This window comes from Pezoporus occidentalis, unplaced genomic scaffold (genome assembly GCF_034315485.1).
Source record: "Pezoporus occidentalis ecotype Australia unplaced genomic scaffold, CSIRO_AGI_Poc_V1 ctg179, whole genome shotgun sequence".
Classification (NCBI taxonomy): Eukaryota; Metazoa; Chordata; class Aves; order Psittaciformes; family Psittacidae; genus Pezoporus; species Pezoporus occidentalis.
In genome coordinates this window covers 1188927-1216583 of record NW_026913629.1, presented here as the reverse complement: position 1 = coordinate 1216583, position 27657 = coordinate 1188927, and the positions used below count along the sequence as shown (strand labels likewise).

Here is a 27657-nt window from a genome sequence, read left to right as displayed (position 1 = left end):
GGAGGCTGTGACCCTGTGGGAATCCTGCACCAGAGCAGGCTCCTGTCAGGACCTGTGGCCCCATGAAGAGAGAAGCCCATGCTGGAACAGGTTTACTGGCAGGACCTGTGACCCGCAGGGGTCTCACACTGGAGCCATCTGTTCCTGAAGGACTACACCCCATGGAAGGGGGCCACACTGGGGCAGTTCATGAAGAACTGCAGCCCATAGGAAGGACTCACGTTGAAGAAGTTGGTGGAGAACTGTCTCCCATGGGAGGGACCCCAAACTGGTGCAGGGCAAGAGTGTGAGTCCTCCTCCCCTGAGGAGGAAGAAGTGACAATGTGTGATGAACTGACACCACCTACATTCCCTGTCCCCCTGCACCACTGGCAGGGAGGAGGCAGAGAATGCAGGAGTGAAGCTGAGCCCAGGAAGAAGGGAGGGGTGGGGGGGAAGGAGTTTTAAGATTTGGTTTCATTTCTCATTATACTACTTTGATTGATTGATAATAAATTAAACCGATTTCCCCAAGCTGAGTCTGCTTTCCCCACAACAGCAACTGTTGAGTGATCTCTCCCTGTCATCTCAAGCCTTTCCTTGTATTTTCTCTTCCCTGTCCAGCTGAGGAGGGGAATGACAGAGCAGCTTTGGTGGGCGCCCAGAGTCCAGCCAGAGTCAACCCCCACAGAAAGTTACATAGCCAGGTACTGGTGACATTTCTTTACAGGGGTTCAACAGCTTGCACTGAGTGTCATTGCTACTGTGATTACACCACTATCAGCTCAAAGCCCGGACAGATCTATATACCCTGCAGTCACAGCCTGACTTGATCCCTTTGGCAAACCTTTTTGAGCATTTAATACATAGAAGCTTAAACAATGCACCAAACATGTCAGCTTTCACACACACTTTCACCACTCCTTTTATTTCATCAGGATGTCCTACCGCATTAAGTGGTATGTTAAACATCCAACACAATGGATGCGTTAAGCAGACAGAGGAGGCTCCTTCAGCCTGCAGCAACACCTCCTTCAGGCAGAGCCACCTACTCCGATGCCACAGTATTTTAAAGCAAGTCCCCCAAAAATGTCAAGTCACTTAATACCTCCTGACCAAAGCAACACTGAAAACATGAATGAGTCTTCATACTTACACAGAACTGCTTCTGCCAAGGTTTTCCATGCTACCACATCTCATCATTTGCATGATATAACCTCAAAACGCAGAAGAGGATTTAACTGCTTCACATAGCAACTGTACTTGACAGTGAGGGTTTCAGTGTATCTTGCAAGAAAAACAAAATTTAAAATGAGGATATTGTCTGTTTTAAAAAACCATCAGAAATCTGCTCCTCTGATCAAATGAGAGAGCATTCCTGATTGACAGCCACTGAGGGAGAGATTCTGACACGCACATCACTACATAGGAGGCCACGTTCACAATCTGTCACTGAACACCACAAATATGTTTTCTTACAATGTAAATATTTGCTAAGCCAAGACAAACTCAGTACTGATCTTCTTTCAAGATCATTTATTTGCTGATTCATTTGGGAATCAAATGAAAATGGGAGGGGGAAAAAATTCCCTTTGACTCCTTACGTTTATCCCTTCGCCTACAGATTTATTAAAGGCGGTCCTCTTTTGGGAGGAAAAGTGAATAGTGTATGACTCAGCTTTCAGGGAAGAAAGCACAACAAACCAACCCTGCTGCATTGTTCTTCTATATTAAATTGCTTCTTCAAAAATAAAACTATTCCATTAACTCAAAAATTCCCCCCAGACCCCTAGTCTGAGATCTCGTGCTCACCTGACATTTGTCACTGGGACAACAACTGAGGTGTAGCTTTGGGAGCATCCAGACTGGACCATCCCGAATACTCTGCTTCCCAGTTTCTGAGCAGAAAGAACAAATTTATGATGAGGTAGCACACTTGAAAGTTCAAAGGAAGGTGACAAAAATGAATGAGCAAGTGGAGACATAAGCACATGGCTAGACCAAGAAAATAATGCAGAAAAACCCCAAAAGTCATCACTGCTGTGAAATTTATACAGGCAATGGCTTGTGTAGTTCACCATTACTACAGGTATGAAGAGACTTCCATTTCAAGGAAATCAGCATCTTTGGGGACATTTTCAAAAGCTGCTACAGTCAATAATAGCATGCAAACCCACTTCCACATGTGCAGCTACCAGACAGCACCACTGTACCGCTACAGGTATCAGCAAAGCTTCAGAAACAGCAGTAATTCATGCATAACCTGAGAGTTATCAGTGTGAACAGGCATTACAAAAGGGAGTTAACTCCAGATTTCTTTTCCTCTGTGGCTCCCTATCCCTTCTTGGCCACTCAACATGGTAGGCAGAGAAGATGCTGAGAAAAGTAACAGGTGAAGACTTACTTCCAGAGTAATTTACAAGTGTTAGTTGTCAGAACAGCAGGTTGCAGGCATGAAAACATAGTGCTTAGAGTAATGTCTTAAAGGATATAAATCTTACTAAATGGCCTGGAAAATAATTTTGCCAGATGACAGATAATAAATGATGATTACCATCTTTCTTTGATAAGGAACAGGATATGGTTCCTGTCATTTGGAGCAAGGTTTCTACAGAAATTTAATAGCTTCCCTGAGAACAACAGGATACTACTCCCCCAAGCCTCTATAATCTATTTCTTGCCAGAAAACACTGCCATCATTCTATATATACAGGGGTTTTTTTGCTACCACTAGTCAACCAAATTAATTTCTGAACAGCTAAAAGGAAGAAAATCCTCCTCCAGCATTAATATTTAATTAAATATGCCTGGGATACAAGCAGTATAGAACATGAAGACTTTACTAAGCCTGTAGGTATGAACATTTTACATCAACTTAAGTACTGATGGTCACCTGAAGAGGTAACTTAACACTCCCACTTCACCCTGACCACGCATGCCTTTTATCCCCACCATGCTGCCTTTGAGGCTGTACAGTGACAGGATCAGAGAAGTTACACAGCAAGAAGTTGGGGGATGGCAGGGGAGTAAGTCAAACCAGTTTTCAGCCTAACCAGGTCCCCAGGCTTATCACTTGGCTGAGAATATACCAGAACTGGCACAAACATGATGGCGAGGATGTAAACTGATTTAAACTGTGATAAACAGAGACTGAAGGATACCCTTGGACACTCATATTACTAATATGAGGTCTCCACCCTTTCCTTTATGCTCATCAGGTCTATCACGAAATTAAACTCATTAATCCAGCAGTGAGTAATTATCACCCAGGTGACTGAGTTGAACTGGCTGAGTAATGGGTTCAATGCACAGAGGTGGCACAGAAGAAATGATGGGAATGCCATTGTGGGAGCAGGAAGAAGAGAGCAGGATCACTCCATTCAGCAGCAGCAACCTTCTAGGCTGCCTCAGCTGCAACATAAAACCACAGCCCATGGGTCTAGTTTGATAATCAGTTTAAACCTAAGTGCATGCTGCTTGCCAAAAGAAATAGCCAGGCCTTCCTTCTGTCCTGCACTTTCTCTTGTGGCAACAGATCACTGTACTCATGCAGCAGAATTTAGTTTTTAAGACTTGATGACTGTCATTTGTAAGTGATAAATGACCTTCCTCAAATCCTGATTTCCATTCAAGGCTCTCCAGGGGAAGCTTACAAACTTAATCTGTATCTGAAAGCAAATTCCAAAGCTCAAGTTTCCCATCAGTGTTTGTACACACATGGGTTTTGAACAAATGCAGCTTTTGAAAGGGTGACTACAGTATAGATGGATTTGGACTGGTACAAAACCTAGAGCTGTAGATAAAAATATATACGAAAACATTTGTGTTCCAGAACAAGATTAGGCTTACATTTGATTTTGTGATTCTGATTTACTTCTGCTTAAAAGCAAATATGCTAGTACAACAATGCAGTTAGATTAGACCTATAATGTGCTATTACAACCCTTCCTGCTGTATCATCAGCTAAACGTAACCCTCAGTGCCTCAAACTAACATAACCTTTGTAGCATCAAGAGCTCCTACACCATTTAGAGATTTAGTATTTTCATCTCCAGTTTTATCTAAAACTCAAACAGAAGCTGAAGACCTGACAGACAGCTATAATATGTTCACAGCTAGAAGCATCAGTCAAGCACAGAATCCCGAGGCTGGCTAATTGCTTTCTCATTAATTTAGCACACATCCCTAGATAGAGCACAAAGATGAAGATATAAACAGGCATCATGAAGTGTCAATTAACAAAACCTTACTTGAAACCAATCTTTAAAAGAAAATCTAAAATATGTGGTGGATGTCACAAAGATGCCAGCTTGTCAGATGGCTTGAACTAATAGAGCCAAATTTATGCTTCATATTTCACCAAAATAAACCAAGGAACACCACAGCTAAATTATATCACAGTGATTTTGGCACAGACTACTGTTAATGCAAGATGAATGCTCCAATTCCTGTGTCTGAAGTCAATGGGAGTCTAATACGAATTTCAGTAGGCCTTAGGAAAGGCAATTTTCTTAAAAGGGTACCAGATATGAAAATTAAGAGTGGATGGTTTAACATAATTACTGCTTGAGCAATAACTTCTAGCACCCATCTGTGTTTCTCCCTATGTACATTAAGCCAATGACACTGAAAATACAGATGTAAGGATTGGTTTATATTCTGTGGTTGTACCCAAGTTACTGTTTGCAAGTTACCGTACATTTTTTTTCCAAGCAATCAACCGTGGTGCTTGTCTCATCATTTTGCATAGCACTGACGGAGCACAGAGGAAAATAGAACACAAAAATAATTTCTGTTAGTATTTCAATGGTGACCACCCATGCAAATACCAGAAGTTACTGTACCAAGGCATAGGTGTGGCGGGTAAACAGTTCGACACAGAAACACTCAGGCAGAAAAGGTGAAAGAGAGCTCTTCTTTGGTTTTGCTGATTTCTCTCTTTTGTTACTATTTTAAAAGCATTTCAAATCCTGCAGCAATTAGCTGTAAGTTAAAAACATGTATTGACAAAAGATGCAATATAACCCACATAGTCTATTCAGGTCACTTCCCTAAAGGCATGGGCAGCACTGCTATAATTAAAGTTGGTTTGGTTTGATCCTCAGTTAAGCCCTTTCTCTTACCTACAGGCCATTCCCATTGGAGCACCTCACTGTCAATGCTTGTTATCTTTCAGTTATTGGTTCTGATTCTCTTTGCCATGTATAACTTGGACCTGTTATTGCATTTTTGCTCCAATGTTTTACTGAAAAGCATTTTCCACAAAATATAACTAGAAAATAAATATTAACAACAAAAAAACCCCACCTGAATTGAAATCTCTGCTCTTGGTGTGACTCATCACAGTAAGACATAGCTCTTCACTTACTGAAGTAACTAAATCAGGCTGGTTTTTAAGATCTTATTTTTCAGTTCTTAACACTGCCAGACACACAAGACCAGACAGGGCTCACAGAACAAGCCCAGCAAAGCTCAACAGTGCATGTTTCCTGCCCTGCTCTCTACTGATACCACCTTTCAGAACTGCTCTGACAGCCAAAAGACAGAACTTTGACATTTTTCTAGCTTTTCAAGAGGCAGAAATTAACTTCCAGCAACTAATTTTTGCTATCTGCGAGGCACTTAACTGCTTTGCTTTAAAAGATACCAAGGAAGGTATTAAAGAATTAGATGTCAGCCAACCATATGATAAATAGATGAGTGAGTAATGATCACTGCTTGCAAAAAACCTGTTCTGAGAAAACATTCAGAACCTGAACACATGTAAGGCAGGGTTGAAAAGCAGTTGACTTGCTCTTGCTCTATACCAAGAGTAAAGCATAAAAAGATCTTCCCTTCTTAGTAAAAGAAATGGAAAGATCTTAAAGAAAGATATTGAACAAACCAAGATCCAACACAGCCAGGGAGCAATGCTGCTTGCAAGACATTTTTCACAGAGGAAGTTTGTAGGGTCATGCAATTTTCTCCAGAAGAATGGAAGCATAGAGTAAATGGAGAGTAAAGGTATGCTCACTGCAAAGCAGAGCAAGCAGAGAGCAGCCAAAACAAGGGCCAAGTACACCATCACCCACGGACTGGAAGTTGCAAAAGGCCTGTGAGAAGGAGAGCAACGTTTAAAGAAGATGAGAGGATGGCTGGGACTGAGGAAACTGGAGGATTAGCTGAAGAGCAGGAGTTGCCCAAGACAAGGTCAAATGACTGGTTGTTTGACTGGAGAGTTAAAAATCTGTGACCAAAGGTCAAGTAAGACCACATTTCTTCCACTTAACTGTGTGGAAGCAGAAATTGCCAGGGGAGATGGAAACAGATGTGAAGTGTGATTCAAAAGCTTCTATTTTTCCCTCTTTGTTGTATTTGGAGGAGTCAGGCCAGGGAAGACAAGCATAGGATGGCAACAGGAAGGAGAGAAGAAGCGCCACAAGTCAGCTGAACGCCAACAGCAGTTGTGGTTGACAGAAGCAGACATGAATGGAAATAAATCAATCAATCAAACATAGCAATTCCTCATTACACGAGCAGCCATGCTGCAGTTCTGCATTCTTAAGGTACTACTGGCACTGCCATAAAGCAACAGGACAACCCAGATGTTTTCTCAAGCACCAGGTGTATTTCAGTGAAGAACTAAAAAGCAATGCTCTTGTTTCTGAAAGACAGAAATATTAACTACAAGTGTGCTACTCACTTGTTCCTCCTATGTTAATTTATGTGAAGATATCAAATGATTGCAATTTTTCCAGAGATAATTCATCATCATGTTTAACTGACTATACCATGACTAAAATTACACAATGCTTACACTATTTATAGAATAACTTGCAGAGGCTAGTACCATTAACTCAAACACCACTAAATCAGTCACTAGAAACAATTCTGCGAGTAAAGACTATGAACCACTCAGAAGCACTAGACCTTTGGAGTGAAGGATGCTCCTCTTAAATACACACACACACACAATGGCATTTATAGGTAGTTATCTTTTCTTTTCTCCCCAGCCTTATTGTCAGAGTCTGCTTAGTAAGTGCTGCTTATCAGAGTTCCCGGTTCTTATCTTGGAAGACTTCAATCACAGTAAAGCCATAACCTCCTGGTTTTGCTTTTCAACTACATATTTTTTTAACAATACCCAATATAATCACATACCCCAATGTAACATGGAAAACTTCACATCTGAAAGGGATTTTTAGTAAAGTGCTGGAGTGACAACCCAGGAAGCCTGCCATTCAGCCATCACACGTGGTGAAGCCTATGGGATTTGGTCCGCTCCCACACTGAGACACACTGTTTGGTTTAGCTTCTTCAAAGTTTTACAACAAAATTCCTCTTCAGTCACTTTCAAGGAAGTGCACAGAAACTAGTTCCACAGTGGGAATCTGCTCCACCCACAAAGGGCTATGGGAAAGCAACTAAGCATCTTGAAGCAGCAGGCCAGAAAGGGAAGAAAACAGTTGCTAAAGCCATCTTCTCTGTGAGGATGATCAAGTGGCCAAGCAGCAATAGAAATGGGCAAAGAATTTCTATTTTCCAGTGTTCGAAATACAAGAGAGTCAGTCCATGTGCTAAAATAGATTCGTTGTGCCTTCAGGCAAGTCAACAGCTAATTATAATGAACAGGGTCAGGGTATCCTTCAAAATTAAGAGAGAGATTTGGGACTTGGCTTCAGCAGTAAACCAGACACCCTCAATGGGTATATTTCTACTCCAGAGCAAACAGACCTGCTGAATGGACCAGAACTTCCTTAGAAATTCTTAACAGTGGAAACATGTACATTCAAGGTGTCTGCTTTGCGTTTGAAGCCAAATCCCAGATTAGTGCATTGAACTGACACAGAGAAACAGAGCGCTTAAAAAAAAACAACCCAAACCTGTGAATGTTTGTAGGGTATTTTTATGAAAAATATATTTATTTAATAATATTAGTAATATTAAATAATAATAAACCCAGGATAAAGCAAAATGAAAGTGAGGAAAGACATTTTTTGGCTCTTGGAAAGTACCAACAATTCTGAAGTTACTCCCGAAGAGGAGAGTTTAACATTTGACAGTTACATCAACAGCTGAACTTCAGTGCTCAAAACCAGTCCCCTACCAAGCACACCCGGCTTTTGAGATGAGTAGTCACATTTTCAGATACTTCAATTTCATCTAAATGTGATACTGACAAGGAAAATAACTAGAAGCATAAAAGCATCTAAGGTTTAAGTTTTGTTACTTAATTTTCTATGCGACGTCCCAGACCCCTCCACTAGCAATGCTCAGCTGTGGGAATATGTAAGAAGTACAGCAGCAGCAAGTCTGTGCTCTTGCCAGGATCCCATACTACTGCCACAGGGAAACAGCGCTGCTCATGGCACTGCTAGTGGTACTAAAATCAATATGCCAACCTCCTCCAACCTTCCATGTAGAGATGAACGCTCTTGCCCCTGAGAGCTGGCAGAATCTCCAAGCACAACAAAAAGACACCATTTTCACTGGCCTAAGCACAGGGGTAGAAACAAGTTATTCCAATACTGCATGAATGCTTTCTGCTGGCAATTCTGATTAAGATATCTGATAGACTGTGCCATTAACAGCTTCCTTTATTACAGAATAATACCAACAGTTATGCTAATTACCAGTCTGCCTGTACTATGGCTCAAGTTTACTAGTGCAGTAAGAAGAGTTTAATAATTTGCATATTATTGTAATTCATTTTAGTCTTGAAGAATTAATGTTTTATGTAACTGCAGTTTCTTGAAGCTTTTTCCAGATATGAAATGGGGAATAATATTAAAGCCCGAGCATTCTGATGCCAAAATATTTTGTTTGTAACCTTATTTTCAGAGCGGGCAAGCATCCAGACCCGTATTAAACCCAGGGAGGCTGAGAGCACACCACCCTCAAAAAGAAAAATGTTTGGAAAAATAAGGCATTTGTGTTCCAGTCACACAATCTAGACAACACACATGAATTAAAGCACTTTGACCAGGATCAATAAGCAGCACACACCTACTTGCAGCACAGGTTGACACCATTAGCTGTGAGTTCACAGCACAGTGCACAGAGCTACACCAGCGAAAGGACTCTGCACTCAGCCTTTCTGTGATTGCTATCGTATGGAAACTCTATTACCACACACAAAAGAATTAGAGGGTTATTAACATCCACACTAAGGCAAAGCACAAAAGTAGGGTAGGACCTGAACTGCATTCTTTTCCTGTATCTTTGTGCTATGCCTTCCCCTCTTCTTGGGCCCATTTTCATTTCAGTATGGGCATTAGAATAGAATATACATTCTGTATGATATTCCTCTCCTGATGTTCCATATGTTATTACTACAAGAGAAATACTAGTTCTTTTATACTTGCTTTCAACAACAAGAAGAAAATCATAGCTGATGTGTCTTGAAGAAATAAAGAATGCATAAGGCATTTCTAATCAATATAAGTAGTTATAACAAGCCATTATTTTTCCTTAGGGGAACATACTAATCCAGTTCTATTTCGTCACATGTAATCTTAAATCAGAGGTTATACTACTCCTTTAAGCAATAAATTCAGTGCAGACAACTAAAAATACTAAGGAATTCCTTTCTTCAATATTTTCTCTATATGAAAATAGAATGGAGAAGTTTCAAGGCACACTTTTGGCAAGTTATTTAAAAATAATACCAACACACTTGATAACAACAGTATAGTAATCTGAGTGGATTAACCCCTCCCCAGACTGGTCCTATTACCACCAGAGGAGGATGAGGGAGAGGAGCCATTTTAGGAGCTCCAATTCTTTAGTGTGAGAACACAGCAACCACTTTCAGAATCCATCCAACGTGCAGGCAGTTCCCTTCTGCCATGTGTCTTATTTACAGCATCCTCATCTTCCCACAGCTAGTAAGCATAAGAAAGACAACAATCGGTACCTCCTACAAGAAAGACTTCATCAACCTACCTAATTACTAAATTTTACTTGCACCTTTTTGCCTTCTTTTATGTTAAAGAACATCATCAACAAAATAAAATCTTCCCAACTTGGAACTTCAAATATACTACTAACATACAACTACCTTTCCTGGTCAAGAGGCAGCGAACATTTGTACAATGCACAGCTCTGCTGCACACCTGCAGTCAGACAAGTTTGCAAGAGCCAAGAAGAAAATATGTTGGAAGTTGTTCTGTAGCTTTCAGAAGCACAGGCTAAAGAACAATAAACAATGGTTATTCATCAGAAAGTACACAAGAGCAACCCATACCAACACTGATCTTACAAGCATGACAGCAAGCAAATTCACCTTCCCTTTAGTGCTCTAGAAGGACAAGGGTGCAATCATTGGCCTTAATGTAGGGAAAACCCCCACAAGCTAAGCACCTTCATCTTTAACACTTTAAAAAGGTAGATTGAATTAGTGAAATCCCTGAGGAGAAGCACTTTCTAGTGCAACTCCACTAAAAAAGAAAAAGCCCACACAATTCCCTAGATATGCATAATTAAGAATCCATGACTGCCCTTTTCTAACAGTGCTTTCCCAGGGAAACTCGGCTGCTCCCTAAAAGGAGAGCTCTGGCATAGTCCCATGGCTGGGTAAGCACCTATCCTTCAGGATTCTGCACATCTCTCTAGTCCTACTTCTACAACCTGTCCAGCCTCAAACAACATTCCTTGCTCTCTTGCCCCCTCCCATATATCCCATTCACTAAACACTGCCCCTTCAATCCCATCTGTCCAGCCAAGCATTTCTTACACTTTTTCTGATGTGCACACAGTTCCGTAACCTATTCTAAGGGGAAAAAATACTTTCTTGTAATTCCTCCCAGATCAGACACAAATAACCTTTCCATAACAAAAACCTTCAGGGAAAGCTTAGCTGCCTCTTGCACAGGTAAATACCATCTTGAGAGAAGAGCTGTCATTTTCTTTTGTCTTTTCCAGCACAGGAATGAACTGTCCACACGAAGTGTCCTGACCTCAACCTCCCGAAGAGCCTTTCTGCTGCACGCACAGATCGAATACAGCCCAACATCACCTGCTGCGGCTAAATCAATGACAGAGTCCTACCCAGTCGATCAATGTCTACCTGGATACAAGCATCACCACCCTTTCCCCCTCCTCCCCAGGGCGGGAGGCCTTCCTCATCCCACCGCACACGCAGGCTGGGAGCCCCTTTCCCGGCAGGAGCCAGCAGCGCTCCCGATAATGCTCCGAAGCATTATCCTCCCTCCTCAGCGCTGGGGAGCCGCCCTTGCTCCACATTAAACACATTTACAAACTAATAACCCCTTGCGATGCCCCCTTCGCCCTCTCAAGGCCTTCCCGGCCCACCTCTCCCGGCCAAGCTCCCCCCATGGGCGCTCACCCGCCTCCGGCCGGGCACAGCTCCCCCCCGGGCCCCGCAGGCCTCCCCATCGCGGGCCGTGCCCCACGCACCCTGCCCCGCCGATCCTACCTCCTCGCTGCCCTCACCACCCACCCTCGCGGCCCCGCAAGGCCGCCTCCTCCAGGCCGCTGCCCCCCGTCCCCCCGCCGGCGCGGCCCCGCAGGCGAGCCCAGGGCTGGGCAGGCCGCAGCCGCCCGGCTCCGCGAAGAGAGGCCGCATCCCCATTTACCGTCCGTTGGAGGGCTCGGGCCGGGCTGGGCCATGGCTGCGGAGGGCGGGCGGCGCCGCCTCGGCCTCCTCCGCCTCCAGCCGCGGCGTCGGAGCGGGAACCGCTACGCCAGGGGGCCCCGGCGAGAGTCGAGAGCTGCCGGCCCAGACCTCCTCCTCCTCCGCCTCATCCTGACAGCGGCCGCCGCCGGCGGGAGGAGGAGGAGCGCCGCGCAGGCGCCCACGGTGAGACCACGGGACCGGCTGCCGCCACCGGAGCTGGGAGGGCTGCGGCCGCGGTGGCTTCTCTCGGTCCGGCCGCCGCCCGGCACCTGCTGAGCTGCTTTGTCACCCAGTGGCCGAGAGGCGGGGCAGAGCCGGCTCCGGAGGGACCGGGGCTGAGGCCTCCGCCCGTGGCGGGCAGGGCCGGGGCGGCGGCGGCCTCGATGGAGGAGCCGGCGCGGCTCAGGGCGCCCAGCGGGGTTCCCGTCGCCCCGAGTCCACCCTGAGGCTCGATCGCGGCCGAGCCGCCGCCTGCCCCCTGCTCCCGGCCGGTTCTCCCGCCTCGGCCTGGCCGAGCGGCAGCGGGACACCCCCGGGGCTGTGAGGGCCCCAGAACAGTGCTGTGCTACATAGTGAAGGTGGCGTGGCCGGGGCTGTGGTGGTGGATGGAGCTTGCCGGGTCACAGGATCTCTTCTGCGCTGATGGAGGAAGGCATTAATCCTTCCACTGCACTGGGAGATGGGGTCTGAGCTCCATGTTTTTAGCAATAAAGAAATAGATTTACATCCGTTGAGGGCATGTAAAACCATAGAAAGAGTGAAGAGTTGATACCAAGTCCTGTCATGGGCCGGTCTGTTACAGCTGGCCTTAGGGTTTGCATCCCCCAAAAGTCATTTTTAAGCTGGATCTCACTTGTTCCTGCAGTTTTTAAGGCCTTGCAATCAAAGACATGGTATGGCAAGGCATGGGTTTCTGTGCTTCATGTTGCATTTTTGCTCAGTTGAACCAAATACAAAAGTGAAATGGAGAACCTCCGAAAACAAATCTTTTACATTTTTCCTATTTTGAGGTAAATCTTGTCAGGTTTTGCTGTTGTAAAGTACAGGCTTAAACTGAAGACAACTCTTCAGTGTTCCCAACTTGAGACGTGTCGGGCTTTCTTTTTGTGGATATTGGGAGAATCCTGTTGAAAATCTAGGCCTAACGAAAGGAACTGAGCGCTTCAAACTCTCTCCTGGTGTGTGTTTGTATGAGTACCCCAACCTCCCCATACCAGCAGCTGTTTGCATCCTGTTCATGTCAAGGCAAAACTCCCACACGTTTTGATTCGGCCTGGATCAGACTCGTGCATCACCCCTGCTGCAAACAGAAGGTAAGATAATATCAAACTTGATATCTGTTGTACCTACAAGTGCTTATTAAGGGATAAATATCATATGTCTTGCATCACTTCCATAGACAAAATATTGACTATTGGAATTGCAGCGTTTCAAAATCTTAATCAGAACTCTTGGGAGTACATATTAAATGGGGTTTATACAGTAGTTTGAGGAACAGAAAAACTGTTATGGGGCTTGTATTCCCCCCCTTCTTGTTTTCCAGCCTAAAGCTGTACTAGCTTTGTAGGTTTGGTTCTTACTTAATCTTTACTTCTTTTTTCTAGACAATAATCGAACATGAAAGAGGCCAAGGTTTATGTAGTATCTAGTCACAATGGCTTGTAACCTGGAAGAACTGGGTAATTTCCTCTTTGCCTCCCAAAATGTCCCATTTAATTCTAATCACTTGTAGTTCTCATAGCCTTGGTCTCAAAGGATTTTCCAACATGACTCAGCTAAGCTTTAGAAGAGGCAAGCGAGGTTTTAACAGTGGTTTGCACTCATAGAAACAGGTCTGTTGCAGTGGCAGAACCAGCAGACACCAAAAATCCTGAATTCTGTTGCTGTAAGTGTTGGACAAGCACAGTATTAATGAATCAGCGAGGCATGGATCAGAGCTGAGAGCTGCAGGTGGGCAGAGACTATTTCTGGAATAAGCTGCTCCAGGAATAACAAAGCCTCTAGAATCCCATGCATTTTTATCAAATACTTTTGGCTTGCAAGTCGAACATGGCTGTTTTCAGCATCAGTACCACAAACTGCAGACACGAGGTAACGGAAGATGCATCTTGCTAGGGAGAGTGTGCTGTGCTAGCACAAGCTGGAGGAGTAGCTGGCACCTTGCACTCTGCCTCAAATGTAATCTTGCAGCCTTACTGGAAAGGAGAATGTTTGCAGCTTTTGTTTAGATAGTAACATCCAGTGAGAAGCAGTGAGTGTGTACTCTCAGGGGAAACCAGGAGTAAATTGAGGGGGACTGTGGTGGTTTGGTTTGCAAAGAGACTAGTGAAGTGATTTACACAACACATCTAGAAGAGAAGTATTTTCTTTTTCCCTGAGGAAAGTAAAACAAGTAGCAAAAGAGCTAATTAAACCTGTTTTCCTAATAGATCAGTCTTGTGATTGATTTGATGTTCATGTATGCTCAAGTTCCAAGTGAAACTTCTGTTTTTTAATCTTTCTGTGGTTTTTCTTTTTCTTGTTTGTTGTTTTTTTTTTTTTTGTTTAATTGGAGCACTTTAACCTCAACTGAAGCATCTCTTTTCATTAGGCTTTAAAGAATGGTCACGGTCACTATCTCTGAAACTAGCCCCAGATCCTAGGCCCAGATCCTATTTGGGACACGGCCAGAGTTACCCTGTCTGTGTCCCAACTCCGTGACAGGACAAGACCCAATTACATACATTGAACTACAACTTGCAGCAAAGTACACAGCTTTGGGGGAAGTCATTGCACACTCCAGCAAGTCCCTTGGTGTGGATGATCAGAGGACAAAGGCCTCTGATCAGACTGATGAAGAGTATAATCATGAAAGCTTTGTATTTGTAGGAAGTGAGACTAATAAAATACAGAAGTAATTCCTTTAGTTTTGAATGGTACAAGATACCGTTGTTTTATACAACAGCTAAGCTGATTATACAAAAACCAGAGTCTTTAAAAAGGTAAACTGAAGTTCTGGACTTGCAGGGCCAAGTCTACATCTGGTGTGAATTCAGAGGAAACAGGCTGATGTGTGGAAAATGAGAAGCTGGCCTGTAGCACAGAATCAAAATGGAGATCAAAAAGACCCCCTGAATTGTGCTGTTTCCCATTTACGCTGCTTTACTGGCCTACTGGCCACAAAGAAGTTCAGTTCTATTGTGCCCTGTATGGTAGGAGTATGCAGTGAATTACAGGCCCTGCTCCCCATGGTGTTCATCTCATAAACCATCCACTGTTTAATTCAATTCATCCAAGAAAGCTGAGTAAGAAGGCAGATTCGGGAAGAGGCTTTGTGGATTGCTAGACTAGACTCCACTGCACTCAGAGAGGAAGAAAACTCTAGAACTGAGGATCCCCTGCCTGAGCAAGTAGGAAAACTAATTCCAAGACCAACTATCCCACATACTATCGATAACCATCTATCCTACATGACTCTACCTGTAGGTGTTACACAGTGAAGATTTTGGTAAGAGACTCCTTCCCTGAACAAACCATGAAATGACTTTGTCTTGAGATGAGTGCAACAGGAATGTTTGAATGTAGAGAGTCAACATCTGTCCAGACAAAATAGAGTGCAGGTGAAGCCCAGGGAAACAGAAGTTGTATTTATCTTTAAAGAGGGACTCAGCTGCTCATGATATCAAGTCTTGAGTTCATTCAGAAGGCAAATACTTGTCCTTCTAGCAAAAGAGAAGAGGAAAACCAGAACTTACTGCTTGCACTTTAAATATTTCTAGGTTTGCCAGAGTTTGTCTACTGTTTTCCTCACTCCTTTATTTGTTTAAAATAAAAAATCTTCAGACTTCCCTAATGTTTAGAAGTTTATTTTCCTTTTGTTGAGATTGATAGGGCATTAGAATTAAGTATTAGTTCTGCAGATATGAGTGTTTGTAGGTTTTGGTCCTTTCCTTTTAATACAAACCTTTTGGACAAAATTTACATTCATCTAAGTATTACCATAAAGAGGTTGGTTAAAAATCCCAAACCAGTCATGCTCTTTGCTTCAAAAGTTATTCTGGAATGCAAGGAATTCAGTCTGGAACAATTACATTATTTGCAATGGTAACTTCTTAGCGAACCCTGGAATAGTTCATGTGGTTAAAAACCTTTTCATGAGCTATTGAAAAATTATGTTATCCCATCTATTGTTTAAAGGATTCCATGTGGTCCAGTTCTTTGAATATATGGGAAGCAAATGAAGCCAAAAATGAAAATCTGGCAGGCAAAAAACAAAGTGCTTGCATTGGCCCTAAATCCAGATATATGCGCATTAATGATCTCATTTGAAAGATGTCTATATTAAGATTTGAAAGCCCTCTGGGTTCCCAAGGGGCAAGCTCATTGAATATTGTGATGTACCATGAAACTAAACAATTTTTCTTACTGCAAAATAAGCAAGGAATCAGAAACTCATTCAATGTGCATAGCAAAGGACGCATTAAGAGCATAGTCCTTTGGGTAACCTTGCTCAGCAATGCTTCATTAGAATTGTCACTGCAGGGAGGCACAAAACCAACACTGCTTTGTACTTACATACCCCTTCACTGCAAGATCTAAAAATATGCCATAACCCATTTAGACTCCCTATACCCATATTAACAAAGTTGTCTACAGACACACAGGGAAGGAAGAAAAGGGGTTCAGTAGATATGCTGGCAAAACTTCCCATACTGGTTTAAACTGTCTTAAGATTGAGTGTAGGACTGAGCAGTGTTTAGCCTTAGTCCAAAACTGCCTTCATCAGTGACTTAAGCAGAGATACTGGACTTTGTATTGCAGTAGCTGAAGTGTGGACACACAGTCCCCCCTGCCAGCTCTGTTACTGTAGCAGGATTTTATGATAGATGAGAGCAGGCATCAGCAAGGCCCATGTCAGTCCCCACACGTTCATCAGACTTTGCCCAGCAAAGCCCAACGTGGTCCAGCAGCAGAGACAATGAAGGTAGTGGAACCCAGAAAGAACTCTTGGTTTTTGCTCTGAGGTAATATTTTTCTTTTAAAAAACCTAAAATAACAATGGGGGAGCTGCTTTTCGGGTCTGTTTTGCATGTAAATATTGCATGGAATAGTAATCTTCAGAAGAACAGACCATGTTAATGGTAGCATCTCATGCATTCAACTTCCAAATCTTGAGAAGAGCAATTCATTAACATCGATAAGATGACCCATATCAGATCTGCAGGATTTGGGCCATTTATCCCATTTTCTTCCTCTGAGGCACAAGGAGATCAGATATCTCATAAATTCTAATGATTGCTATGCCCATTTGCCAAGAGAAGGATGAAGCATTGCAAGTATTATGAAATTCCTTGTCCCATGTGTTCATATTAAGTGGTGTAATCAGAAGGCTTCCATGTCAAGACTTTAACAGCAGTGCTCATTTTGGGGTGTTTTATTAATCCAACCTCTGTTAACTCTTAGTATGTCTGTTTCAGAACTGCCTCTGGCAATATTTAGAAGAACATGATGCCCAAGAAGACTCAGCAATCTTTGTGTAAACCATGGACCAGCTGAGGAGATTCCAGAGGATTTCAGAGGATCACCAGATCTTTGCAAATCCTTCAGCTGAACAAGCTCACCCTTCTGAACTCTTTCATCCAGGTAGGATTGCTGGAAGCTCCAAAAGAATAGCTCGAGGCCTCAGGTGGGACTCTTCAGTGATTCCAGAGCCTTTTCCAGGCCTCTGCTTGTGCCTATGTGCCCAGAGGCAGACCAAGCCAGGTACTTGTTAGTACAAGTTTAAATCCTGCATTTTCAGTCAGTGAGTACCCCCAGTTATTCCAGCTGTTTCCTCAATATCATCCCATCCTTATGAATCCTTTTATTCCCTATTTTTCCCAATTTCTCTTAGATGTTAAAGTGGTCTCTCAGTTTGCTGCTTTATTTTACTAGAGTGCCTTTTCCAGAGCTGCATCCTTTAGATGGAGACACACAAAATATGTTATACTTCTATGACACTTTTCAGTGGAAAAAGAGCCTTTTAGTGGATCTGGAAGAGAAGAAATTATCTCGGATTTACAAGCCTGAGGATACACAAAAGTCAGCAATAGTGGGGGGGAAATTGAGCATGTATCTCTTATTTCCTTATAGCTTTTTTGCTATAAAGCAGATTTCCTTTGATTATTCATCACACGTTTAAAAGTGTCAAAAAGCTTCTGACCTTCTTTGAAAAACAGCTGAAGACAAACATCTGTTGTGAAATGAATGCTTCTTAACAGGTGAAAAAGATCAAATGAACTCATTTTCTATGGAATCTCGGTTTGATTCTCTCATAAATGTTTGCTGCTGAGATATGCTTCCCTGCCTTACTCTTTCACTGTTCATGCAGCACTAGAGATCCCTTCTTCTCTGAGGCCACAGGAGGTTTCACATTACGTTGTTAACCTCCTTCAGATCATCTTCTCCATGCATAATCCAAGTTACATTTACATGCAGATATAATGCCATTCATCCTACTTTATTCCACTTGCATCTCTCCTGTTGCTATGGGGAACACTGATAAGGAGCCAGTTAGCAAATAAAATATTTGAGGAGGAATGTGAAAGCTGCTACTTGGTGGATTTGTAATAGGTAGTGATACTTGATTTGGCATTTGTCCTTACCTAGCTGAGCTGCTGCCACTGCAGCTTCAGCTACGTTCTTTGTAGTCAAAACATGCTCTTCCCACAGGACTTAGAGGCTTAGGCATGTAACTGTATCTGACCCTGGGGAATTTTTGCAATTCTCATGAGAGGAGGGATTGCTTTGAAAGAGCTTTTGCTGGCATGGAAGTACAAAGAGCACCATCCAGTGTCTAATCAGAGTAAATACACAAAAAGTCGATTCCATTGAGGCAAAAGCGTCTCTGCACGTCTCATAGTCAAGCTACACTTGGTGGGATGCATGATGATCTACATAAAAAAAGACTACAGTCAATTATAGAAGAAGATTCTAAGGGAAGGCTGGCAAAATTATCAGCCTTTCAGGAAGCCAGGTGACAACCTGGAAGAGCACATCTTTTAAAGAAGAGCTGTTTTCTGAGTTGGAGTTACTGATGACTGAGGGAGCAAAAGGCAAAAGCAGGAGGAAGTGCAGGTGTCAGTAGATGGAGCTGGTGAAGAAAAGGATGCATATTAAATCCTTAAAGGGAAGGACCTGCAGCAGAGAGAGAAAATAAGGCCAAATCCTTGTCCTGTAATCCTTCCCCTTTGCAGAGTGGAATCAGCACAAAGAGGCTAAGAAGTTACGCTGGTAGCTGAGAAAGTAAGGGAGCAGTGACTTCAGCTGCCACTGCCCAGTCTCAGCAGCCTTGTATTGTTTGACAAATGCAGATAGTCCTGGACTTCAAGAGGGAAAATTATTTGGAAAAAGGTCTTGTACAGAAGTGTGCAAGCAGTAGTCATAATTCTGAGTAAGTATGGTTATAGGTTTTGGTGGGCTAGAGATAAGGAACTAATAGGAGAACAAGGAGTCCATGGGGCTAAAAATGGGCACAGACAAAAATTAATATTATCTCCAAAGAAGTGACACCCTAATAGATGTCCAAGAAAAAACATGAAAATTTTCCATGGACCAGTAGTTGTGCAGCAGTCTGTGGAAACTCCAGGTAAACAAGAAAACAGGGATGTTTGGTATGTTATCAACAGGATATTTATTAACCAAAGATGCAGAGTGCTCCAGTTTAGCACAATGTGTGTAGTAACATAGCGCTAATATATCCTCCCTAAAGTCAGACTTTGGGCTGGCATAATTCAGAAATGTGGTAATCCAAGACAGCTCCTCTGTTGTTTTCAGCATTCCCAGGAACAACTTAGCATGTGTTCTTACTCTTTTTTGTATTGAACTTGTGGAGCAGAACCCACTTCTTTGATTAATATTAAGCAGAGTTTTGTTTGTACCCTGTGGCAGAAGTGCCCAGACAGAGCGGTTTGAATACTGAAAACATGAGAAGCATTTAATGTTCTGTGGAGCTCTGTTAAAGTTGTCTGAATAGAACATCTGGTATCAAATCTTTGGATTAAACAGTTTCTGCAAGTATTTGGACCTGCTCTGGGTCTGTGCTTTGTTCCAGCTTTACATTCCCTCTCTTCCTTCCTTGTTTCTAGAGCCAATAGATGATGGTTTATTGCCTGGTGCAACCCATTAAACTCCCTTTGTTGGGGCTTGGCAATTAGTTGAGCAGTAAGAGTATAAAAATCACTTTGGCATCTGTGGGATTGGAATGGCAACACTGACTTAAGATCTCCCTGAAAGGCTTTTTATCTGTCCTCAAGGTGATGGAGAAAGAGCAAAGAGTGGTCATCCAGAGACCTAGGGAAGGTATTGTCTGTTGTGTCTGCGGAGTGTAACCCTGCTGGAGAGTTTTTGTCTGTAAACTGTCTCTGCACCCCACAGGGACCTAATGTGGATACATCCATGCAAAACCTCCCTGCCAGGGGAAGGGAATGGTATCCCACTGCTCACCACTGACAGATCCCAATGCTAGTCCTGCTTTATGTTCAAGAAGAACTCCTGCAGAGTTGCAGCGTGAGAAGGGGAAGTGGGAACTGTTGTCATGTTGTATGACTGATGCCATACAATGGATAGAAGTGCCTATACTTAAGAGATCCACAACCCCAGTCTTCCAAAACACACATCACTGCTGGGCACAGTGAGGAAGGGCAGGCTCACGTGTTCTCCAGTAACTGAGACAGCAGAGGAGAAAGGTCTGATGCACATGGACCACCTAATATAGAGGTGTTTGAGATTAATTCATTTCATTTGAGGAAGTATTTCAGCTAAGAAGGGCCAAGCACACAGAGCTCCCATTGCCCTTCTTGGGACTGAGGACACTTGGCTCTAGTCCTTGGCAGGTTCTCAGATGAGTGGTGTTGCAAATCGCCTGAATTTACCTGTGCAGAGGCTCTGATTCCTGGAGGTGGGACCAAAGCCATGAAGAGGCATCAAATGGGAATTCCTAAGTTGCATTCAGAATATTGTGAAGCAACTGTTTTACATGCAGTAAGCAAGGAAAATGTCTCGCAATGTAACATCTTATGCTATTGAGGAAATGAGATATTTTGAGTTATATTCCTTTAAGATGTCTTGCAATATTTAAAGGACTGATTTGCCTCTCTTTTGTCTTGTTTTTAGGCTTGATACATCAAGCAAATTTCAGTGGAGTTATTCTTGCCTCACACCAATGGTAAGAGGAAAGAGAAGCATGTTTCATGTTATTTTGTGCCAGATGTTTCGTTGGTAGAAATCCATAGCTCCACAGGCACCAATTTCTTCAGGATCTGGAATGTCTGGCACAATTTCTTCCTCCATTCTGGACAGTCTGTGAAGGAAACTGCTTTGTTTTGCAATATTGAATATTCATGCTGGGAAGTTATAAGCAAAAGCAAAATAATGAGAGACAGGGTCTCTAATAAGCTTCCTGTCACATGAGGCTCTGGTTCTGTTGAAGCAGATGTGGTTGCTAACTTGTTTCCAAAATGTTTGTTGAGTGGTGATTAGATTCTGTCATACTGATGTTATCTCTCTCTGATCTCCTTCAATACAAGTAGTTCTGCAAACAGTGAAATCTTTTTTTCCTATGGATTTATATCTTGGATTGTGTTTCACCATGGATTCTGTGATGCTTGTTGGAGATTGAGTTCATTTTAGCCTGTTTCTTTAATGAGAGATGAATAATGTGTCTTCTTTACTTGGCTATTGACTTTCACAATTAACTATCTCAAGTATGTCAAATTTGAGTGGGAATTATGAACCAGTTCCAGAGTGATTTGGGGTCAACTCATGTAAACAGACATGAACACGACTCTCATTTGCTTACAAAAGCAACAGGTAAGTATCAATTGTAAAATATCTTGTCCTTGTGTATTACCTGCTTGATTCTGTTCTGGTTTGTGATAAATCCTAGAAGATGTGCTTTATTTGTAAAGCTGTATAAAATATGGGAATTGATTTGCTACATTGACTGCATATTAAAACCTCATGAATTTATACTTGCTATGGGCTACACAAGAGATTTCATTCTTCCTTTTTTGTCCTTGCTGGAGCATGGGAAAGAGGTGACATGCATTTTAACTTATATGTTTGCACAGGCAAGTGCAGAGAAAGAACAGATTGTTTTTCCTTTAGGATTACTCCTCATCAGTTCTGGTTTGGAAATGAAGAAAGGAAACCTAGAATTGAAAATGACCTTTAGGTTGCTGAGTACAGTCTTCTGCTTCTGCAGTGAGCCACATTCCCAATCTTTTTCATAGAGATTGTGCTATTCAGAAATACGCTCTTTCCTCCTTGTCTCTCCTGTCCTTCCACTTTCCTACTTTATTTGGGTGTTTGGTCCAGAATTTCCTTCTCTTGGTAGGAGGAAACCTTCTGATTTCCGTGGTCAGTTTATGTATGTTTGGTTTTATTCTAGGAACATCTCTGAGGGTGCATAGTTCTTTTCTACACCGTGTATCTAATCTGAGACTGTACATGTGATCTGCTGTGCCGAGGCCAGTAAAGCAGGCAGGAGTTAGTCTTCCCTTAACTTATTTCCCTCATACTTTCACTGTCTATAGCAAATTCTTCATGCATTTTTCATGATATGTCACATAAGCAAAGTTCTTTGGATCACAGATAATTTGAGGAACTGGTCAAGTGAGAAGGGTGGTGGGAAGGTTGGCAGCAGTCTCAACTGGTTATATGAAAGTTAAAGATACAGTGAAAAAATGTGAGGAAATCCTAGCCATTTTAGCTTGTTTGTACTAAGTGAGAGGCCTGTAGTCTTTCCCCCTTCCTCTATGTTAATTTTCAGGTGTTGGTAACATCCAGTCAGACTTCATGTGGTTTCACAGGGGTTTCATGGGGCCTGACCTGGGAAATTGCAAGCTTCCTTGAGCGTCATGTGCAGGGTCAGAGTTCTGTACCTTCACCAAAGCTAACTTTTCTTTCATACCTGTCTCAGTAAGAATACAAATCCATCTTGATTTTAACCATTTTACTTTTATAACACGTCTGAGTAACCTTATCATCATCTCTGTGATTAATAACCCTACACTAGCCCTTCAAACTCTCTACTTAGTTTTTACATTGAAAAGTAACATTTGCTTTATCTGGAGTAGGAAATGGTTATATGGCTATTACAAAATGTCAGCAGGATTTAAGAATAAAGCTTTAAAAGAATCACAACCAGTTCTTTCAAACCTCTTTGATACATTTTAAGTTGCACTTTAAGTTGCACCTATCCAATTTTCTGCATACCTGTTGAGAACAGTCCTGCAAGACAACTCTAGAAGTCTCTCTCACTGTCTTTTTTATTCTTCTGCAAGGTTAGTTTAGTTTGTTTAATGTAAAAGAACAATTCATTTTCAAATGAAAAGCATGAAGGTGGAGCAGTAGCTAAAGAGGTAGAAAAAGTAGATGAGACAAGAAGGTACAAAGTAGATCATCAATTTGATGTATTCAGCTTCACTTGTGCCAGGTAAGAGGTGGCGTCTGTTTACGGTTAAAGAGGAACAATCATGTGGAAACAGAGCAAGAGCTAGAGATCAGGACTCACACATCTTCAACTGCAAAGTAGCCAGATTTCATCATTGTGTTTGATAATGGCCCTTTAAACTGAGCTGGATCTCTGAAAGGTCCTAAGAGATGGCAATGGAAATTTTAAACCCAGATTTTAAGACTGTGGTTGTTCTTGCAGTGGAGCTTTTCCTATAGGAGACCATGTCAGCTGGAAACAGTGTCTGTGTTACGGTGACCCCCATGTTGGTGCTAACCAGCCATGCTTGGATGCTGGGTGCAGAGGCCTGCTTCAGACTCTTCAGATGCGAGTGATCTTTGAACAATGCTCATCCTGGTCTTCAAGAAAACATACCAGCAGCCAAAGATAACTGGAGTGGAATCTGGTTAATCCCATCATCTTCCACACTGATTCCCTTCCTCCTCTGAGCCTCACCCTGTCCCAGGGGTCTGCAAGGGTGTGTGTGGCAGGCAGCCATCACCCAGGAATCTCCCCTCTGCCTGGCAATTCAAGACTGGGAGGGATCTTTCCTGTTTTCTGGCCCCTTTCAGGACTGACAAAAGGAAGCCAGACGCAGCCTGGAACTTATGCCAAAGTTTTCCAAGTCTTTGTTAACTGGCAGGATGATGGAAATCAGCCAGTAGCGTCTGGGTGTAAAAGTAAAAGGAAATCAGATGGAGCCTCCAAGAGTCTAACAGGAACTGCAGATGGTTGGGAATGAATGTCCTAACTTTGGGGGGTTTTTAATATTAAATTTTAACAAATGATACAACAAAGAGCAATCCACAGCCACCCAGCAGATGCTCATATCACCAGAACAGAAGCACACACACATTCCTGCTCACCACACAAGTGCTGTTAATGATCTCTTTGCCATGTTATTTGATTTTTAGCCTGGCTATAAGAATATACTGTCTACCTATGTGTCAGCTTGTTTATCTCACCTGTCCCTTCTTAAGCCATTGACTGTTCTTAGCCACCTCTTGTAGAATGAAAAAAGTCTCAAAGTCATAAAATCCTAAAAAATTCATTACTGTAGGTAGCCAGGTCTGTATAGAGGATAAGGGAGGATACCCTTCTAAGAGGACAGAAAATCTACACTTGGGTAAATCCTTAAGTCTGTTGCAAACTGGGCTTCAAAAGCACTTAGCATAACATGTTTATCTAACACTACCAGCTTTTCCTGGGACTGGCAAATGAATTATTTAGTAATGGAAACTGCATGTTTATCTGTTTGGCTTCTGTGCGTTCATGTTATAGAAAACTGTAGGAGTGTCTGTAGGGACTGCAGCTTTGTGTCATAGACCCTGTGTCTTAACAGGAAGAAGAGAAGAGAGCACGGAGAGGCAAGTTTTGGCTTTTATTGCTAATACTGTGTAAAATAGCCTTTGTGGTCTGCAGACTCAGACCTGCGCAGGTCTGTGTGACCTAAGATTTATTACACCACTGCCATATTTATACATCTCTCTCCAGATCCTGGATATGAAAGAAATTAAAGGTCCAAAAGTTCGGCTTCATGTTAATGCATCCAGATATACCCAATATTTAACTTCTCTGGACAAAGGAACTTCATTGAAGGCTGGCTTGTCCTGTTACATTGTGCAGGTGTCAGCACTGTATGCTGCAAGGCTTCCTGCAACCTTAGTGATAAAAAAGAATAAAAGCCAAGTGTATGCTCAATGGGAACCAGATGGAGTTTTCATTAGATATGACTTCTAATGATCTGCTTTAAAAGTAAAGATACACCATTCCGAGCAGAAGAAGGACCTCCTTCAGCTTCGTTTCGGTCCCAGGCTTATTATCTTAGCTACAGATAAGCAAGATTGCAAGATCTTTGTATCATTAGGAATTCTAGTCAAACTCTCCTACACCATTATTAGAATTCCAAACACAGCAACCCAATTTTGGGGCCTTAACAATAACTTTCCCTAAGATGTATCTTCATTTAATGATTCAAAGTTATTGGGCCTGGCAGTTGTTTGCTCAGTTTCTGGAGTGTTACCATGTAACCTGGGTCAGAATAAAGATCCTGGAATATTCATTGCAGGGCAGAGCTTTTGCTTCTTCAAGGGCCTGGTCTTCACAGTGAGCTTTTGTGTGACTCTTGCCAAGTGGTGTTCCTGGCTGTGAGAAGTGACCCCAGCAGTCTAGAAGGCCTCAAGATCCTTCCTAAAAGGACAAACCCTGCAATCCATGCCTGTAGGTACTAAATCAACTTCTGACAAGTAAAGAACAATAAAATCCCAGGGTTTTAGGAGTAGATGGTTGTTGCCAAACCACAATAAATGCTTTTGTCTGGAACTCATGGAACAGTAACATAGCAATGGAGGGTGTACCCTTGTCTGTTATTCCCTCTGAGCAAATTCTCAGAGACATGTTACCAGGATTCAGATAGTTTTCATGGAACTAGTAGAGTAATAGGCTTTCATTTCTTTACAAAGGGAGGAAGAGACAATGGAACTCAGCAAAACTTATGGCAAGTTTTTGTTCCTGTCTGAGGGTTATGTAAGCAAAACCACTGCCCATCCTCAGACAGAACTCTCTAAAGTGAGCCTCACCTGAGAAAATCTGTGTTACCTCTTTTCTGTTATGAGCTGACAAAATTGCTTTACTTCTTCTGCCTATATAATTACAACCTATGTCTCCAGATGATCTCCAGCTGGAGAGCATGAATCACAATCCACATTCAAGGAAGTTTGGAGCTGATGTTCTGGTTCATTGTCACCTCTGCAAATACATACAAGTAATAACTTGTAGAAAATAATTTGTAGAAAACAGCTACATAACTAAAAAATACCTGCATGAATAAAAAAGCAGTAAGCCTCTTGTTTTCCTAAGACAAGGACTAGAGGGATCAAGTCCAGTGATACTCTATCACAGACTATTCATTAAGCACCGTTCTGAAAACAGGTTTTTCCCACTCTCTCTGTTAGAAACCTTCTTCAATTTCCAGACTAGAGTTACTAACGACTAGTTTGTTCACATATATTATTATGCCGAACGTGTCTTTAAGTTTCGATTGTACACAAATAGAATGTGAGCCTGGATATTTGGGTTCTTTTGGGTTTTGTCTCTTTCAGGGGAAAAAAAAAAAAAAAGATAAGATCACCTTGTATTCTAGATCAAATTATTTCCTCCTACAATTCAATAAGCAAAAGGAAGAGATGATAAGAGAGTGCTTTGTATTTACGTTTGTGTAATTTAGTCAGAATGCTCCAGCCTTTTAGCAACAGCATCCCTGCTCTACTGATTGCTCCTGTTACCTTACATCCAAGTAAATACAGTCACTTTTCTTCCTTTGTGACATATTTGCAGAAATCAGGCACGTGCCCTCTCTCCCTGTGTTCTACAGTGAAAAAACCAAACAGTTCTCATACAGTGGTTTCTTCTTCAGCCATTTGGATGGCCTTTTTATGATTCAGGGGAGCTTTCTGAGCATGGTGACCAAACCTACACCCCATTAGCACAAAGCCAGTTCCATCAGATTGTGATTACACTGAGGGGTAGGAGGTTTCCAGATACTAGTGCACAGTAGTAGAAGAGGACTGATTGATTTTCTGAGGATGAATCCTCAGCAAATTCTAAGCAGGTGCCTTTATGAAGGATCTAGTTGTGTAAGCCTCAGTCACTCAAGGGGAAATCTTGTCCTCGGTAAATAACATAAAATACACTCCTGAACTGACGATGGGCCTGTTGCCTACACATTAAATAACCCCCTGAATTGCTTGAAGTAGTAGCATTTGGTGTCCTTTATTCCCAGGTGCAGTAGTGTTTGCATATGCATGAAGAGCACTGTGAGTTACTGTTGGAGTGTTTCTAGCATCTCAGGAAAGGCAGCTTCTCAACAAGGTAAGTAGATCTTTTGTGGAATCTTTGCTGCCACCACTGAAGTATTCCACCAGAGAAGTTGTCTGGAGAAGTGGTAAGAGGAAATACAAGTGACCTCCAGAGCAAAATACTCCTGTTGAAAAGTTAAGTTGTTTAAGATCTGATTTTAAGAGGTCCTGGATACCTTCTAGAAGTTGTTTCCTAAAGTGTCTGCACACCAGGACCCTACATATTTTAAACTGAGCATGCAAAAACACAGCACGGATGGGCACTCTTAAATGTGGTGGCCTACGTGACTTCCTTGTAGCCACTTGGCAGTGAAATAATAGAAGTAGGAACACAGGATTTCTTATGTCTATTGTGTCCATTAGAACAATACTCCTGAGAGCAACTAAGACCAAAAGCCTGGCCTTCAAAATATATGACTTGAAAGGAAAGCTGCATTTTTTTGGTAAGGTCCAAATGTATTTCATTCAGCTTTGCTGCTACTCCCAAAGTTTGGTTGTAAACAAGTATGATTTTTACCCTGGAAGCCACACATCTGGATTGCAGTGCCTGTAACTGTTTTCATCATCACAAGTAGTTACTTGCTTTATAAGGTTCTGCGTGTGCAGAAAGCAGCTTGTAAGAGGTAACCTGAGCAAACTCTATTTTATAATTGAAGAGCTTAAATGTCTTAAATTTATGGCAGCAAGGTGGCCACAGCCATAACTTTCTCTGTATGACCCTGAAGTCTTTA

At 42.4% G+C, this 27657-nt stretch overlaps 2 protein-coding genes across 2 annotated transcripts in view; both read right to left on the bottom strand.

Annotated features, from left to right (window-relative positions):
• The window catches only part of RABEP1 (rabaptin, RAB GTPase binding effector protein 1), a 45478-nt gene extending 33783 nt beyond the window's left edge, over window positions 1-11695 (bottom strand). Inside the window, exon 1 of the mRNA XM_062614922.1 lies at window positions 11556-11695. Within this exon, the coding sequence (XP_062470906.1) occupies window positions 11556-11589 (34 nt within the window). The 5' untranslated portion in view covers window positions 11590-11695. The remainder of the gene's footprint in view (window positions 1-11555) is intronic.
• IFT22 (intraflagellar transport 22) overlaps window positions 1-27657 on the bottom strand; it is a 134870-nt gene that overhangs the window by 101311 nt on the left and 5902 nt on the right. The gene's annotated exons all lie outside the window — the stretch shown is intronic.